The sequence below is a fragment of the Gorilla gorilla genome, chromosome 21 (genome assembly GCF_029281585.2).
Source record: "Gorilla gorilla gorilla isolate KB3781 chromosome 21, NHGRI_mGorGor1-v2.1_pri, whole genome shotgun sequence".
Taxonomy (NCBI): domain Eukaryota; kingdom Metazoa; phylum Chordata; class Mammalia; order Primates; family Hominidae; genus Gorilla; species Gorilla gorilla.
In genome coordinates, this window is record NC_073245.2 from 23,938,432 (window position 1) to 23,957,169 (window position 18,738).

At 39.2% G+C, this 18,738-nt stretch overlaps 1 protein-coding gene and 1 non-coding gene across 15 annotated transcripts in view; both read right to left on the minus strand.

The window, feature by feature from the left end:
- SEL1L2 (SEL1L2 adaptor subunit of SYVN1 ubiquitin ligase) overlaps positions 1 to 18,738 on the minus strand; it is a 149,889-nt gene that overhangs the window by 127,843 nt on the left and 3,308 nt on the right. For 12 of the 14 annotated variants that reach the window (XM_063702177.1, XM_055373539.1, XM_055373538.1 and 9 more), the window contains exon 1: positions 17,261 to 17,411. The exons of the other annotated variants lie outside the window; for them this stretch is intronic. In XM_063702177.1, coding sequence (XP_063558247.1) covers positions 17,261 to 17,318 — 58 coding nt within the window. In that variant the 5' untranslated portion in view covers positions 17,319 to 17,411. Of the gene's footprint in view, positions 1 to 17,260; positions 17,412 to 18,738 lie in introns of those variants that run through there. 14 annotated transcript variants of the gene reach the window in all.
- Positions 165 to 267, minus strand: LOC115931820 (U6 spliceosomal RNA). The gene has a single exon (XR_004068265.1). It is a non-coding gene; the product is annotated as a U6 spliceosomal RNA (small nuclear RNA).

Sequence of the window (18,738 nt, forward strand, 5' to 3'; positions counted from 1 at the left end):
TTGCTATTCAGCCTTAAGGTTTTCACTTTTGCTATCAGATATTTCATTTCTAAAATATCTTTTTTCTTTCATTAAAACCTGTTCTTGTTTCATGGATTAAGTAACCTCTCTAAATACATATTATGGTATTTTATGTTTTAAAGTCTTCAAATGTTTGCTTTTTTAAAAATATGGAATGCTTCACAAATTTGTGAGTCAGCCTTGTGCAAGGGCCATGCCAATATTCTCTGAATTGTTCAAATTGTAGAATATGTAAGCACTGCTGAGTCCTAATGTCCTCGTGTTAGGCTTGGATTTTCCCTGTTAGCCTGTCTGTGAATGCTATAACGAATTATCTCAGCTTTCTACCAGTGACTTTGTGGGTATTGCAGAGTGTGCTATCAGAATGTAACAAGAGCTAGTCTTCTAGGAATAGAGACTCCATGAATATCACTAGCCATTTGCAGTAGCATCCCATGTCTCTGGCACAAATGCCGACCACAAATGCTCCCACCTAACGGCGATTTGTCTCTTTTTGCACTTATTTTTGACTATCTACTGCACACTTTATTAGAGTGGATTCTTTGAGGCTTCATCATAGATGAAGTTGTCTTTCCATGGAGAAAACATGAATTTACTTTTGCCAGGTTTCCTGATGTTTAACCTAGGTGCCTAGATCTAACCTTAGATCTAGTTCTAGGGTTGGGGTGCCTGGGAATCCCTAAGCAACGTAAACCCAAGCTGTGAGGGCTGGCACATGACCACACAATTTCTCAGAGATATATATTTTTCTTTTTCTTTTTCTCTTTGCTCTGCTAAAAGTTAAGTCCTGCTGATCCCTGGACTTGGGAAGGGGTAGTGTGCCCTTATTTTAAGAGTATAGCATTTTCTGTTGAAAAGGTCTCTTATTATACTTCTCACCTTGGACGGGTCTAGAGTATTGGATTCTATCTTCTCTGTGTGGCCATTAAAACTAATGTCTACACTTGTCTAGCACAGGGGCAAAAGCTGCTTTGATGTTCAGGTGCAGGGCTGGGGCCAGGATGGGGCAAATCCTGGCTCTGCTCAGGGGCACTTGTGCTTACTTCTCTAGATTCTAGATTTTCCCTAGCTTTTTTGTCTGGTACTTCACTGTCTTCTCAACTCTCTGATGCATTTAAGAAGTCTGTATTTTACATGTATCATTTTATTTCAGTGGGAGGGTTGGTCCAACAACCTAGTAATCTAGCCTTTCCTAAGTCTTGCCCTTTCCTCTGTATATGGTGGTAGTGGCGGTTGAGAGGGGAGTAGGGGTCAGAACTGCTAGGCTGCTCCTACTGCTTTTTATTTTTTTTTTCTTTTCTCTCTCTTTTTTTTTTTTTTTTTTTTGAGACAGATTCTTACTCTGTCCCCCAGGCTGGAGTGCAGTGGCATGATCCTGGCTCACTGCAACCTCCGCCTCCTGAGTTCAAGAGATTCTCGTGCCTCAGCCTCCCAAGTAGCTGATATTACAGGTACCCACCACCATGCCTGGCTAATTTTTGTATTTTTAGTAGAGACGGGGTCTCACCATGTTGGCCAGGCTCCCGACCTCAGGTGATCTATCCGCCTCAGCCTCCTGAAGTGCTGGGATTACCGGCATGAGCCACCGCACCAGGGCTCCTTCCTTTTTTTCCCTGAACCTACTTGTACATCTTTCCTAGAAGTATTCTCTTTTGCACATTTTGGGCAAAAGTTTTCCCTTTGAATTCAATTCCACCGATTATTTTGTCTCTTGGGAATTCCTGATGATTTCAACGACACTCCTGCTTGTTTCCAGAGTTAATGTTTTCTTGTTTTTTTCTCCCTAAATCTCTCAATCATGGAAGCTGCAGGGTGTAAATCATTTTATCCAATCTCAGAATATTCTCTTCAATCCCAGCATTATAATCTTGGTTCCGAGTCTGTGGGGACAGGCTTAAAGAAGTCATAAGAACCAGGTTTTTTTTACTATATTTTATGGGCTGATAAATGATATAAATAAGACTAGATGACTATAGTAAATAAATGGAAGAATCCAGTAAAATTAGAAAATCTATAAAAAACTGATTGTCACTATTAGAGTTTATGTAATAATCATACTGCCAAAACAACTGGTTGAAAAGCAAATAGCTCAATCAATCACCTGGCTGTTTGTTCTATATGAAAGCAAACATATGTATATTACATTTAAAAATATTTGGATGATTGATTGAATTTTTAATTTTTCATCTGGCTGTTTAATAGTATGCACAAACAGCCTGAGGCAAGTAAATACGATTGTGAGGAAAATACGCAGCACAGTCCTTTGGAGAATTCAAACTTAAAATAACAGAGGTAATACAGAGTAAACGCCTTTGATTCCCACCACAGAATTCAGGTCCTACTAAACTCTGTTCTTCAGAATTTTAAATATCTATACATTTAGAATAATAAAAACATTTGAATGACCTACTCCACAGGCTTTGGGAATGTATTTTACAAAGTATAGCATTACATGTATGTTAACTGCTATTTAATTTTATAAGTGCTTCTGAGCATCTACTAAATGCCAAGTTCTACAATGAGCTAAAGGAGATCTAAAAGGCAAGTACAACACAATCTCTGTAATCACGTAGTTAGCAATCTGCTAAGGGAGTTAAAAACTAACTCAGTTATGAGACTTTGATGCATAGGACAATAAAGGCACAATGTGCTATTAGGAAGGGGTTGGGAAACTTTTGTTTTGTTTTGTTTTTTGTTTATAGAGACAGGGTCTTACTATGTTGTCCGGGCTAGTCTTGAACTCCTGAGCTCAAGAGATCCTCTTGCTTCACCCTCCCAAAGTCCCAAAGTGCTGGGATTATAAGCATGAGCCACCAAGGTTTTTTGTTTGTTTGTTTGTTTTGAGACACAGTCTCGCTCTGTTGCCAGGCTGGAATGCAGTGGTGCCATCTCTGCTCACTGCAACCTTTGCCTCCCAGGTTCAAGCGATTCTCCAGCCTCAGCCTCCCGAATAGCTGGGATTACAGGTGCACGCCACCACACCCAGCTAATTTTGGTATTTTTAGTAGAGACAGGGTTTCTCCATGTTGGCCAGGCTGGTCTCGATCTCCTGACCTCGTGATCCACCGGCCTCGGCCTCCCAAAGTGCTGGGATTACAGGCATAAGCCACAGCACCCGGACTGTTTTTTGTTGTTGTTGTTGTTGTTTGTTTGTTTTTTTAAAGAGGAAGTAGAACTTAAGACAGACCTTAAAAGATGAACAACATACTACACTTTAGATTTATGGCGGTGATGCGGAAGAAGATCGGATGACAGCCCATTCCTGTTGACAGACCGTCTGAAGAACAGATTGAGAAAGACATGGAGGTGGGAGAGTTAGCTAGGTATACTGAGTAGCTAATAGTTTGAATTGGTTGAAATAAAATATGTGTGTAGCTAAGACAAAATAGAAAGGAAGCTAGGATCTAATCACATAGGATTTTGACTACTGGACAAGACATTAGAACTTTATTCTATATAAAGTGGATGTCTCAGCAGGAGAACATAATGAGGATAGATTTGGAGTTGAGGAATATTATTTCTGGCAGTAATGTATGTGGATAAGAGAAAAGCAAGTTAGAAGTGCATTAGTGTAGTTAAAAGATACTAAAATGAGATTTTAAATTGAGACAGTGAACATGCATAGATGGGAAAACCCCTGAGGATGTAGAATTGACAAGATTTGGTAAAAGAATAAGGGAATGAATAAATATAAAGGATTAGGAGATTCTGGTTCTAGATTTAGCTTTGCAAGATGACCCGGGAGAAGCAATTTCACCATGGTGGGCCTCAGTCTTATCTGTGAAAACACTGAATTAAATGATACTTACGGGAATTAGAACTGTATAATCATGCAATTTGGAGTACTTGAGAACAAGGTGAGCAGAGAAGGATAGTTGATGCCATTAAAAAGAGAAAAAACACAGGAGGAAGTAACCTTGAAAACAAATGTTGATTTAAGGAATCTGCATACATTGTTCATGATCATCATGTAGCTGGATATGCTGGTCTAGAGATTAGAAGGAGGGTATGAGATACAGACACACATGTAAACAAAGTTGTGGGGCTTGGGTGAGAGCACAAGAAGCATAGAATACGAAGAGCAAGAAAGCCAAGCACCGAACCTTGGGCACAACATTTAAAAGGAGAATTGAGAAAGACAAGCCCATGAAAGAGCTGAGATGGCTATACAGAGGAAGAGGGAAAAAGAAGATGGTGAGTAATGTCACATGGTGCACAGAAGTTAGCAGAAAGAACAGCAAGAGGCCGCTGGATTGGTAATCAATGAGCTGTTGGCGTTCTTTGAGAAAGCAGTTTCAATTGATGGGGGGATAGATCTTGGGATCCATTAGGAGCAGGTAGAAGGCTGTCACTGGCAAAGAGAATTCTTGGGATATACATAAAATGGGAGAGACTTATGAACCCTTATGTGCAAAAAAAAAGTGGAGTGGAATTGGGAAGAGTGATTCCTGTCAGACAAAAAGAACTCAATGAAGCTGAGATAAAGCTGATGCATGAGTATTTATGTGTTCTGCAAGGGGGTCTGTTCCCCTAGCTCTCCCCAGGCCGAAGACTGTCCTCTCTCCAATAAGTGCTACCCTACTGAATAGATCCAAAAAGTAGTAGTAATTGTTTGATACAGAAACCTTTTAGATCTGTATACTAAAAATTATAAAAATTTGATGAAAAAATTCAAGGAGGCATAAATAAATAAAAAGATATCTCATATTCATGGATTGGAAAAATTAATATTGTAAAAATGTCCATATTACTCAAAGCAATCTACAGATTCAATACAATCTCTATCAATATCCCAACGTCATTTTTCACAAAAATAGAAAAAAAACAGCTATTAATTTTGTGTGGAACTACCAAAGACCCCAAATAGCCAAAACAATCTTGAGCAAAAAGAACAAAGCTAGAGACATCACACTACTTGACTTCAAAATATATTACAAATCTGTAATACTCAAAACAGCATGATACTGGACTAAAAACAGACACACTGACCAACGGAACAGGATAGAGAGCTCAGAAGTAAACTTATGTATTTATGGTCAATTGATTTTCAACAAAGGTGCCAAGAACACATGATGAGGAAAGGACACTGTCTTCAACAAATGGTGTTGGGAAAAATGTATATCCACTGCAGAAGAATGAAATTGGACCCTTATCACACAAGGCATACAAAAATCAACTCAAAATGTATTAAAAACCTAAACACAATAGAATAGCTCTATTATCAAAAAGACAAAAATTAACAAATGCTGGCAAGGATGTGGAGAAAAGGGAACATTTAAACACTGTTGGTGGAAAGTAAATTGGTACAGCCATTATGGAAAGCAGTATAGAGGTTTCTCAAAAAACTAAAAATAGAATTATCATATGATCCATCAATCCTACTACTATTTATCCAAAGAAAAGGAAATCAGTATACTGAAGAGACACCTGTGCCCCCATATCTATTGCAGCACTATTCACAATAACCAAGATATGAAGTCAACTTAAATATTCATCAACAGATAAACGAAAATATAAAAATATAAAATAAGTATACAAATAAAAAATAAAATAAAAATATACACAATGAAATATTATTCAAAAAGAATGAAATCACCAGGTGCGGTGGCTCACGCCTGTAATCCCAACACTTTGGGAGAGGCGAAGGCGAGTGGATCACTTGAGGTCAGGAGTTTGAGACCAGCCTGCCCAACATGGCAAAACCCCGTCTCTACTAAGAATACAAAAATTAGCCAGGCATGATCGCGCATGCCTGTAATTTCCGGTTACTTGGGAGGCTGAGGCACAAGAATCGCTTGAATCCAGAAGGTGGAGGTTGCAATGAGCTGTGATCGTGCAACTGCACTCTAGACTGGACAACAGAGTGAGACTCGTCTCAAAAAAAAAAAAAAGAGAGAAGAAAAAAAGAATGTAATCGTCATTTTTGCAACATGGATGAGCCCAGAGGACATAATGTTAAGTGAAATGTCAGGCACAGAAAGACAAACGCTGCATTTTCTCACTCATATGTGGAAGCTGAAAGAATTGAGCTCATATAAGTGATAGAGTAGAATTGTGGTTATTAGATAATAGGAAGGATGGGAAGAGAGGAGGATAGGGAGAAGTTGGTTAATTGATACAAAAATACAGCTAGATAAGAGAAATAAATTCTAGTGTTCTATGGTACTATAGGATAAATATGGTTAACGACTTATTGCATATTTCGGAAAAGCTAGAAGAGAAGATTTTGAATGTTTACAACACAAAGAAATAATAAATGTTTGAGGTGTTATGCTAATAACTGATTTGATCATTACACATTATATATATGTACGAAGTATCACTGCATCGTTGATGAAATTGGTGCATGATTATGTATCAACGAAAAACAAAAGAAAAAATATTCAGAAGACATACATTCAAGGCTGACAAAAATATAACTTTATTTTCCTGAAACTGGCACTTAATCTCTGTGTTGGGCTACATATTGGCACAATGGAAGAAAATTTAATCTAGTTAATTACAAATAAACCCAGTCACTTTGTCATTTCAAAAAAATAAAAAAGATTTAAGCATAAGACCAGAAACTCTAAAAGTACTAAAAGAAAATATAGAGGAAAAGCTTCACAGTATTAGCCTGGGTAGTGATTTCTTAAATATAACCCCAAAAAGCATAAGCAACAAAATGAAAACAGACAAACAGAATTTACTAAAAATCTGTACAGCAAAGAAAACAATTAATAGATTGAACAGACAACCCACGAATTGGGAGAAAATATTTGCAAACCATACATTTGATAAAGGACTAGTATCTAAAATATATAAGAAACTCAACTAAATAGGAAGAAAACAAACAACTTGATTAAAAAATGGGCAAAAACCCTGAATAGACATTTCTTGAAAGAAGACATACAAATAGCCAACAGATATATGAGAAAATGTTCAATATCACTAATCATCAGGAAAATGCAAATTAAAATCACAACGAGATATCGCCTCACACTTGTTAGAAAAAAGATGAAAGATGATAAGTGTTGGTGAGGATGTGGAGAAAAGGGAAATCTTTTTTGAGATAGAGTCTTGCTTTGTTGCCCAGGCTGGAGTGCAGTGGCGTGATCTCAGCCCACTGCAACCTCTGCCTCCTGGGTTCAAGCGATTCTCATGCCTCAGGCTCCCAAGTAGCTGGGATTACAGGCATGTGCCTGGCTAATTTTTTTATTTTTAGTAGAGATAGGGTTTCACCATGTTGGCCAGGCTGGTCTCAAACTCCTCACCTCAGGTGATCCACCTGCCTCGGCCTCCCAGAGTGCTGGGATTACAGGTGTGAGCCACAACACCTGGCCAGAGAAAAGGGAAATCTTATACACTGTGAGTGGGAATATAAATTGGTACAGCCATTATGTCAAACAACATAGATAGAGATTCTTCAAAGAAAAGAATTGGCATATGATCCAGCAATCCCCCCTCTAGGTATATATCCAAAGGACTCGAAATCAGTATGTCGAAAAGATGTCTGCACTCCCATATTCATTACAGCATTATTTACAATAGTCAAAATATGGAAACAACCTAAGTGTCCATCAATGGATGAATGGATAAAGAAAATGTTGTATATATATACAATGAAATATTATTCAGCCTTATAAAAAAGGAAATCAGGCTATTTGCAACAACATGGATGAGCCTGGAGTACATTATACTAAATGAAATAAGCCAGGAAGTGAGAGAGAAATACTTCCTGATCTCACTTATATGTGGAATCTAAAGAGTTGAAACTCATAGAAATAGAGAGTAGAGGCTGGGCCTGGTGGCTCACGCCTGTAATCCCAGCACTTTGAGAGGCCAAGGCGGGTGGATCACCTGAGGTCAGAAGTTTGAGAGCAGCCTTGCCAACATGGTGAAACCCCGTCTCTACTAAAAATACAAAATCAGCGGGGCATGGTGGTGTGCACCTACAGTCCCAGCTACTCGGGAGGCTGAGACAGGAGAATCACTTGAACTCGGGAGGCGGAGGTTGCAGTGAGCCGAGATCGTGCCATTGCACTCCAGCCTGGGCAACAAGAGCAAAACTCCACACCCCCCGCCCCACAAAAAAAAGAAAGAAAGAAATAGAGAATAGAATGATGGTTATCAGAGGCTGGGGAGGGGGGTGTGGGGAATGGGGAGAGGTTGGTCAAAGAGTACAGTTTCAATTAGATAGTAACAATAAGTTTTAGATGTTGCACAGCATGGTGACTATAGTTAATAACGTATTCTGTATTTCAAAATTACTAAAATAGTAGATTTCAAATGTTCTCACCACAAAAAATGGTACTTATATGAAGGCATGGATATGTTAATTAGTCTGACTTAATCATTGCCCAACATATACATATATCAAAACATCACATTGTGCCCCATAACTATGCAATTAATATTTGTCAATGAAAAAAATACAAAATCAGAAACCATTCAGACAATTCTAAGATATGAAGATGTGAAAAAGCCTTATAACTTTCAGGAAACTCACAAAAGAGAAATGTGCTTTTTTACTGATCCCTCACGTAACACAGTTATCAAACTTCTCTCTTGCAGTCATCAGTCCTGTCATAACACGTGGTCTCTCCTGCTTCTTTTCAGGGAGAGATGCTCCAGATACTTGCAGTTTGTCTTTTCCCTGATTACAGGTACAATATAAAAGAATTTAATGAAAGCAAAGGTAATTTAGAAATTCTCAATTCCATAGGTTATTCAAAATAGCACTGGTAGAAGCAAGAACATTTCTGAAGCAGTAGGATATTTCCTGCTTCTACTGCTTAGGCTGCAGCTCCTCTGCAACATGTCCAGGGCTTGGTCTTTATGTGGCCTCCTTCTGGACCAGACAGGGACCTAGACATGATTGTGAGGCAACTGCTTTCTGGACTCTGGTTGCTGTGAGATTGATGAGCTATGTGCCCTTTTCAACTGGGATAGAGAGCTGCTGGATAGGTGAGTGTCTGAGAGAGTTGCTATTAACTTTTTGTTGTTTTGCTTTGCTTTTCTAATCACAGAAGTGTATGATAGGAGTTACTACTAGAAAGAAATAGATGGGGCCAGCCATGGTGGCTCATGCCTGTAATCCCAGCATTTTGGGAGGCTGACGCAGGAGGATCGTTTGAGCTCAGGAGTTCAAGACCAGACTGAGCAACACAGCGAGATCCTATCTCTCCAAAAAACACAAAAATTAGCCTGGCATGGTGGTGCATGCCTGAGGTCCCAGCTAGTTGGAAGGTTGAGGTGTGAGGAATGTTTGAGCCTGGGAAGTCGAGCCTATAGTGAGTTGTGATCGTGCCACTGCACTCCAGCCCAGGAGACAGAATGAGACTTTGCCAAAAAAAAAAAAAAAAAAGTATATTCCGAGACAGTAGCAAGTGCTATCATTGTAAACAAAAAATTAAAAAAAAGAAAAAATTGTTTCTAAGAGAGATGTAAATAAATAAATAAGAAAGAAAAGAAATAGATGGGAGACAGGACCCTGGATGATCTAGAGCCAGAACTCCTGGCAATGCCTTTTCTCTGCCTCAGTGATATATTTTACACTACCTTAAAGCAGCAGCAGGCCACGCACGGTGGCTCACACCTTAATCCCAGCACTTTGGGAGGCCAAGGCGGGTGGATTACAAGGTCAGGAGACTGAGACCATCCTGGTCAACATAGTGAAACCCCGTCTCTACTAAAAATACAAAAATTAGCTGGGCGTGGTGGTGAGCACCTGTAGTCCCAGCTACTCGGGAGGCTGAGGCAGAAGAATTGCTTGAACCCAGGAGGTGGAAGTTGCAGTGAGCTGAGTTCACGCCACTGCACTCCAGTCTGGGCAACAGAGCGAGACTCTATCTCAACAACAACAACAAAAAAAGCAGCAGCCAAGTTGATAGAGTGAAGAGAGAAAAAAACACACGATTAGTTTAACATGATTAGTTTTCCTTCCATTTTTCTAAGCCATATACTTTGGGATGGACTGTTCATTCCTTCCATCATTTTCAACTATTTCACTCTGAGGATTTACCAAAAGGGAAATAACTCAGTAACTTTTTAAGAATTTCCCTAGGCGAACGTAGAGTCAGGGACAATTGCATAGTTATGTCCCCCTCAATAATTTTATATAGGCAAAATCAAAATACAATGAGTATCAAGTGAAAAAATGAATAAAAAGGCAACATGCAAGCTTGCAAGGTGTATCTGAATGAAAAAGGGCAGACCTGTCTGTTTTGCCTTGAGAAATAGGGTAGAGGGGCAGAGAGAGGGAAAAAAAGTGAGGTTAAGGGCTAATTTTACGTATGAATCTTAGGTCTTTTAGCACTAGCTTTTGTTTTTTGTTTTGTTTTTGTTTTTGTTTTTTTGAGACAGAGTTTCGCTCTTGTTGCCCAGGCTGGAGTGCAATAGCACGATCTCAACTCACTGCAACCCTCTGCCTCCCGAGTTCAAGCGATTCTCCTGCCTCAGCCTCTGGAGTAGCTGGGATTACAGGCATGCACCACCACGCCCAGCTAATTTTGTATTTTTAGTAGAGACGGGGTTTCTCCATGTTGGTCAGACTGGTCTCAAACTCCCGACCTCACGTGATCTGCCCGCCTGGACCTCCCAAAGTGCTGGGATTGTAGGCATGAACCACTGCGGCCCGCCAGCACTAGCTTTTAAAAAATAACTGTTTTCTCTTCCACAAACTCCTTCCCTGGTTCTCTATACACCCACAATTAATGAATGATCTATTGATAGCTAGAGTCTGATCCTGAACACTGCCACAATCCAGGAAGAACTCTATAATCATTATGTCTCTACTTTCTCTCTTCATGTTCACTTTTACCAATTGAAATCAGATTCCTTTTTTTTTTTTTTTTTGAGTTGAAGTCTCTCTCTGTCACCCAGGCTTGAGTGCAGTGGTGTGATCTAAGCTCACTGCAACCTCCGCCTCCTGGGTTCATGTGATTCTCCTACCTCAGCCTCCTGAGTAGCTGAGATTACAGGCATACGCCACAACGCCTGGCTAATTTTTGTATATTTAGTAGACACGGGGTTTCACCATGTTGGCCAGGCTGGTCTCGAACTCCTGACCTCAGGTGATCTGCCCGCCTTGGCCTCCCAAAGTGCTGGGATTTCAGGCGTGAGCCACCGCACTCAGCCTTGAAATCAGGTTTCTGTTCATGCTTCTCCACTGAAACTGTCCTGGAAACATAAAAATTCTCAAGCTATTGAATTTCATGGTCACTTTCTGACTCATTCCCCATTCTCTGTGGCATTTGGCATTGTTGGCAATTCCCATGTTCCTAGCACTCTCTCACCTTGGACTTCTGTGATAATCTCTCTAGCCTTGATATCCATCAACTCTTCTCAGTTCCCACTGCTGTTGCTATAGTTTAAGTCTTCATTGTTTCTTGTTTGGACCATTCAATAATGTCCTACTAGTTACACTGTCACCAGAGTTATACAGTGACATCCAATCCTCTACCGCCAAAGTCTCTCTCTCTCTTTCTCTCTCTCTTCCTCCCTCCCTTCCCCTCCCCTCCCATCACCCTCCTCTCCTCTTCTTTCCTTTTTTCTTTCTTTTTTGCTAAAGGGCATTAAATATTTGCTTTTTTTGCTATTAAATATTTTTTGCTTTTCTTATTTTTAATTAACATATAATAATTGTACATATATGGAGCACAGTGTGATATTTTGATACATATATACAATGTGTAGTGAACAAATCAGGGTAATTAGCATGTTTCTCACTTCAAAAGTTTATCACTTTTTTGTGTTTGGAACATTCAAAATCTGCTCTTCTAGCTATTTGAAAATATACAATAAATTGTTGTTAAATATAGTCACCCTATAGCGCTATAGAACCCTAGAACTTATTCCTCCTATTTAGCTATACTGTTGTATCGGTTTAACCAACCGTTGGATATCCCCTCTCCCCCAAACCTCACATCTAGTAGCTACTATTCTACTCTCAAAGTCATTTTTCTAAGGCATAATTCTATTCATGTTCTTCAAGGAGTAAACCTGAAATGACTACCCATTGCTCCCAGGATAAAGCCCAAACTTCATAGCCTGTCATACAAAGTCCCTGCCTACCACTCCAGCCTCATAAGTTGCTTCTTACATACTACACCACAGCAAACTGATACACTTATGTATAGACAATGCCCTTTCATTCCTCTGTGTCTTTGGTCCTTTTTTCTGGCCTGAAATGTTCTTGTTCTCCCTTGCCTGCTTGGTGAACAGTCACTAATCTTTCAAGATTCTGTCTATGCCATTTCCTTTGTGAAGCCTTTCTGACTACTCCACACACCATTAGAATTGACCTCTCCCTCATTCTGTGCCCTACAGTACCCTGTAAATGCTTCTGTTTTATTACCTACAACACTTTATAATTTATTCATTCAATATTTTGGTTTTCCTCTTCGAGACTCTAAGCTGCTCAAGGATATGGACTGTTCTTAGGTATTCTTATATCCCCAATACTCCTGGTGTATAACTTTCATTAAAGATTTATTTTCTCCCTCTACAATTCAATGGCCTTTAGGATATTCACAAATTTATGCAAACATCCCACAATCACAGAACATTTTTCATTACCCCAAAAAGAAATCCTGTACCCCTTAGTCATCATTCCCCAATTGCCCCATACCTCCCAGGCCTAGGTAACCAGTAACTGACTTTCAGTCTCTGTGTATTTGCTTATTATGGACATTTCATACCTAGGAAGTCACATGATATGTGGCCATTTGTGTCTACCTTCTTTTGCTTAGCATGTATTCAAGGTTATCCATATCATACTTCGTTTGTTGTTTTTGCTGAGTATTCCATTGTATGGATATACCACGTTTTGTTGATCTGTTCATCAGTTGTTGGACATTTGGGCTAGTTCCACTTTTTGTCTATTATGAATAATGCTACTATTTATGTGTAAGTTTTTGTATGGAAATATGTTTTCAATTCTCTTGGATATATACCTAGCAATGGAACTATTAGATCATATAGTAACTTTATGTTTAACCTTTTGAGGAATTGCCAGACTGTTTACCAAAGCATTGCAACATTTAAAAAAAAATTGAGGTGAAATCCATATAACATAAAATTACCCGTTTTAAAGTGTGCAAGTAAGTGACATTTAGTGCATTCCCAGTGTTGTACAGCCATTACCTTTCTACAGTTTCAAAACTTCATCATTCCGGAAGTACACTCTGTACCCATTAAGTAGTCACTCCCCATTCTTCCCTCTGCCATTCCCTAATCCAGTAATCTGCTTTCCATCTCCACGAATTTGCCTATTTCAGATATTTCATAAAATAAGAACCATACAATAGGCAACCTTTTGTCTCGCTTTTTTCATGTAGCACAATTGTTTTTGAGGTTCATCCAAGTTGTAACACCTATGAGCACTTCATTTTTTTATGGCTGAGTAATATTCCGTTGTATGTATATTCCAATGTATATACCACAATTTGTTTATTTACTCATTTGTTGGTCAATATTTGGGTTGTTTCCACCTTTAAGCTCTAATGAATAATGCTTCTATAAATATCTGTGTACAAATTTCTGTGTGAATATTATGTTTTCATTTCTCCTGGTTATATACCTAGTAGTGAAATTAATAGGTCACATTGTATAGGTTGGTGCAAAAGTAATTGTGGTTTTCTCCATTACTTTTTATTTTTTTGAGACAGAGTCTTGCTCTGTCACCCAGGCTGGAGCGCAGTGGCGCGATCTCGGCTCACTGCAAGCTCTGCCTCCCGGGTTCAAGCCATTCTTCTGCCTCAGCCTCCCGAGTAGCTGGGACTACAGGTGCCCGCCACAAGTCCAGCTAATTTTTTGTATTTTTAGTAGAAACGGGGTTTCACCTTGTTAGCCAGGATGGTCTCCATCTCTTGATCTCGTGATCTGCCCACCTCAGCCTCCCAAAGTGCTGGGATTACAGGCGCGAGCCACCACGCCAGGCTTCTCCATTACTTTTACTGCCAAAACCGCAATTACTTTTGCACCAACCTAATAAATCTATATTTCACGTTTTAAGGAACTGCCACACTGTTTTCCACAGTGACTATACCATTTTATATTCCAACCAGCAATGTGTGAAGGTTCCTGTTTCTCCACATCCTTCCAAAATTTGTTAATTTACTGTTTTTTTTTGTTGTTGTTGTTTTGTTTGGTTTCTTTTTGAGACAGGGTCTTGATCTGTTGCCCAGGCTGGAGTGCGGTGGTGCGATCTCGGCTCACTGTAACCTCTGCCTCCGGGGTTCAAGCGATTCTCCTGCCTCAGCCTCCTGAGTAGCTGGGACTACAGATGTGAGCCACTATGCCCAGCTAATTTTTGTATTTTTAGTAGAGACAGGGTTTCACCATGTTGGTTGGCTAGGATGGTCTGGATCTCTTGACCTCGTGATCCGCCTGCCTCAGCCTCCCAAAGTGCTGGGATTACAGGCGTGAGCCACTGCGCCCGGCCGATAATTTCCTGTTTTTTGATGATAACCATCCTAGTGGGTGTGATGTGATAACTCATTGTGTTTTTGCTTTTATTTCCCTAATGACCAATGATGTTGAATATCTTTCATGTGCTTGGTCATTTGTTCATCTTCTTTGGGAAAATGTCTATCCAATTTCTTTGCCCATTTTTAAATTGGGTTGTCATTTTGTTGATGAGTTGTAAGGTTCTTTGTATACTCTGAATACTGAATTCTCATCAGATATATGAGTCGCAAAAATTTTCTCTCATTTTGTGGGTTGTCGTTTCAGTTTCTTGATGATATCCTCCAAAACAGAAGAGTTTTTAGTTTTGATATCCAGTTTGGTTTTTTCCTTTTTTGCTTGCGCTTTTGGTGGCATATCTAGGGAATCACTGCTTAATCCAAAGTTAGGAAGATTTATGCCTATGTTTTCTTCTAAGAGTTTTAAATCTTTAGCTATATGTTTAGGTCTCTGATCCATTTTGAATTAATTTGTGTATATGAGGTATGAGGTGGGGGTACAAATTCACTCTTATGAATTTTTATTTATTTTTGATTTAATTTTAAAGAGATGAGGTAGGTTCTCGCTACGTTGACCAGGCTGGTCTTAAAGTCCTGGCCTTAAGTGATCCTTCTGCCTAGGCCTCCCAAAGCGCTGGGATTACAGATACGAACCATTGTGCCTAGCCTTTAAAAACTGTTTTATTTAATTTTTTCAAATTCATTTTTTTCATGTGGTTATCCAGTTGTCCCAGCACCATTTGTTGCAGAGATTATCTCCTCCTGCACCTCCCACACTGAGTTTTCATGGCATCTTTGCCTAAAATCAGTTGATGATAAGTGTGACAGTTTACTTGTAAAACTCTCAATTCTATTCCAGTAACCTATATGTCTATCTTCACATCAGGACCATACTGTCTTGATTACTGTAGCTTTGTAGTAAGTTTTGAAATTGGGAAGTGTGAGTCCTCCAACTCCATTCTTCTTTTTCAGGAACATTTTTTTCCATATGAATTTTAAGACCAGTTTGCCAATTTTTGAAAAGAAGTCAGCTGGGATTTTGATAAAGATTGTGTTGAAGCCCAGATGCAGTGTGATTCATTCCTGTAATCCCAGCACTTTGGCAGGCTTAGGCGGGTGAATCACCTGAGGTCAGGAGTTCAAGACCAGCCTGGCCAACATGATAAAACCCCGTCTCTACTAAAAATACAAAAAATTAGCCAGGCGTGGTGGCAGACGACTGTAATTCAGCTACTTGGGAGGCTGAGGCAGGAGAACGGCTTGAACCCAGGCAGCGGAGGTTGCAGTGAGCCGAGATCATGTCATTGCACTCCAGCCTGGGCAACAAGAGCGGAACTCCATCTCAAAATAAATAAATAAACAAATAAATAAAGATTGTGTTGAATATGTAGATCAATTTGGAGAGTATTGCCATCTTACCAATATTAAGTTCTCCAATTCATGAACATGGGAAGTCTTTTCATTTAGTGAGGTCTTCTTTAACTTCTTTAAACAATTTTTGTGGTCATCAGAATATGAGTTTCACACTTTTTTTGTAAAATTTATTCTTAAGTAGTTCATTTTTGATACTATTATAAAGTTTCTTTCTTAATTTCATTTTTGGTTTGCTCATTGCTACTGTATAGAAATAGAACTTTTTTTTTGTATTTATCCTGCAATGTTATGGAGCTCATTTATTAGTTCTAATAGTTTTGTAGTTGATTCCATACGATTTTCTGTACACAAGATCATGTCTTCTGTGAATACAGATAATTTTACTTCTTTCTTTCCAAGCTTGATATCTTCTACTTCTGTTTCTTGTGTAATTGCCATGGCTAGAACTTCCAGTACAATGTTGAACAGAAATGGCAAAAGTGGACATCCTTGTCTTATTCCTGATGTTAGGGATGAAGCAGTCAGTCTTTCACCATTAAATATAGTAGCTTTGGGTTTTCGATATCTTCTATCAGGTTGATAAAGTTTCCTTCCATTCTTAGTTTGTCACACATTTTTATCACAAAGCCTGTTGAATTTTGTCAAATGCTTTTACTAGATTAGAATGATCATGTGATCTTTGTCTTTTATTCTATTGATGTGATTGTTACATTGATTAATTTATGGGTGGTAAACCAATCTTACGTTTCTGGGTAAAATCCAAATATTTCTTTTTTTTTTCTTTTCTCTGACAGGGAATTGAACCTGGGCTGTGGCAGTGAGAGTGCTGAATTCTAACCACTAGACAAGCAGGAACCAAATACATATTTCTTAAATTGAATTTATCATGAGCACATTATATGAGGATTGGGTAAAAAGTAACTCAAAAAATGGCCAAAGAAACAAGATGGAAAATAACTTCCATTTTCAGATAGTAACTATTTAGGAAACATTGAAACTTTGGAAGTGAAATTGTTATTGTGTAAATATTTTAAAAAAGCATGTTTATAGATCTTTCACACTCTTTGAGTCTTATATTTTTCCTTTAAAGTCTTGGAACTAGACCTTTATGATATTCTAAATTTAATAACACTTAACAACTTGCCCTAAATATCCCTACTTTATAACAATTACTGTAGTGGTTTCCTCATAGATTTGTTTTTTCCCCATCCCCCACACCGTTCCCAAGTATTATCCCAAGTGAGACTATCATTATCATCTATTCTTCTTACTGGACATTTTAAAGTACCTGTACAAAAATGGCATTAGTTAGGGATATAGTAAAGTTACTTCTAGTCTTAATTGGCTTCTGCCCTTGGAGCTGTTTGAGCAAAGAGAAGAGACCCTCATAGAGAACTGTAACGACAAAAAAAACTTACTTTTAATTGTGACCCCAAGAATTATCAATATCTCTATTAACAGAGACAAGGGCTTCATCTTCTCTTAAGCAGCTCCTCTTCACTGTAACACAGGCAGAAACTAGGTGATTGGCCCAAGAGCTCCTCTTCTCAGGGACTGTGGTGGGGGCAGGAGTCAGTTGCTAAGCAACCATTTCCTTACTCTTGGGCCAATGGGCTGCCAGAGTGTTCCTTTCAAGCCGGAACGAAGGCAGCTGCTGGAGAATGTAGGCTGTGGAAAGGATCCACTGCTATTCCTCTGGCTGAAGATAAGGGGTAGGCTAGAAATTAGGGGTGGCTCTCTAACATGAAAGGAAGGGACCAGAAGTCCGACTCGTACGTGTCCACACGTTCAACTGTGTTCAGGGGTGCTGGAAGTTCTTATTTTTATGTTGCCTCTAGAGGTACAAACTACACTTATGTAAAAACACAATTAAGGTACATGAACTGATCTGACATCATCCTGTAAGCTGGTATCTCTAGGCTATGGCGGAAAAGAAACAATGGGCCAAGTCTGCTTTGTTCCCAATCTGGATGAAAATCTTTATCCTCTTTTCCGGTTAGAAACTGCTGAGGATTTACTGGAACAAAGGCAAACAAAGACTGTTTAACAATCTCTGTACATACCTCAGATAACACAGACATCTCACAAGTGGTACCTTCAAAGCTACGAGAAATCAAAATGAATATTTAGGGAAAACATATAAATATTAAAAATATCCAAGGCACAGAGCTAGTTGAGAAATTATGCCTACAAAAAATATCCAACTTTTACAGTCTGTCCAGGTCATTACTTTAGAAATAGACATTTTATTGTTTTGAATTTACAGTTTTATTCCTTTTATTAGTTTCCCATTGCTGTGATAACAAATTACCACAAACGTAATGGGTTAAAACAACAGGAATTTATTCTCTCATAGTTCGAGAGACCAGAATTCCAAAACGATTCTTACAGGGCTAAAATCAAAGACAAGGCTAGCTCCTTCTGGAGGCTCCAGGGAAGAATCCATTCTTGGCCTGGAATTTTTCAGCTTCTAAGTGGCTGCCAGCATTCCTTGATTTGTGGCCACATCATTTCAGTCTCTGCTCAGTCATCACTTGCCTTCTGTAGTTTAATCTCCCTTTGTGCCCCTCTTATAAAGATACTTGTGATTACATTTAGGGCCCACCAACATGATCCAGAACAATCTCTCTCTCTCTCAAGATCCTTAATGTTGGCTGGGCGTGGCAGCTCACACTTGTAATCCCAGCACTTTGGGAGCCTAAGGCAGTTGGATTACTTGAGGCCATGAGTTCGAGACCAGGCTGACCAACATGGCGAAACCCCGTGTCTACTAAAAATACAAAAATTAGCTGGATGTGGTGGTGTGCGCCTGTAGTTTCAGGTACTCAGGAGGCTGAGGCATGAGAAGTGCTTGAACCCCGGGGCCAGGGGCCTGGGGGGTGGAGGTTGCAGTGAG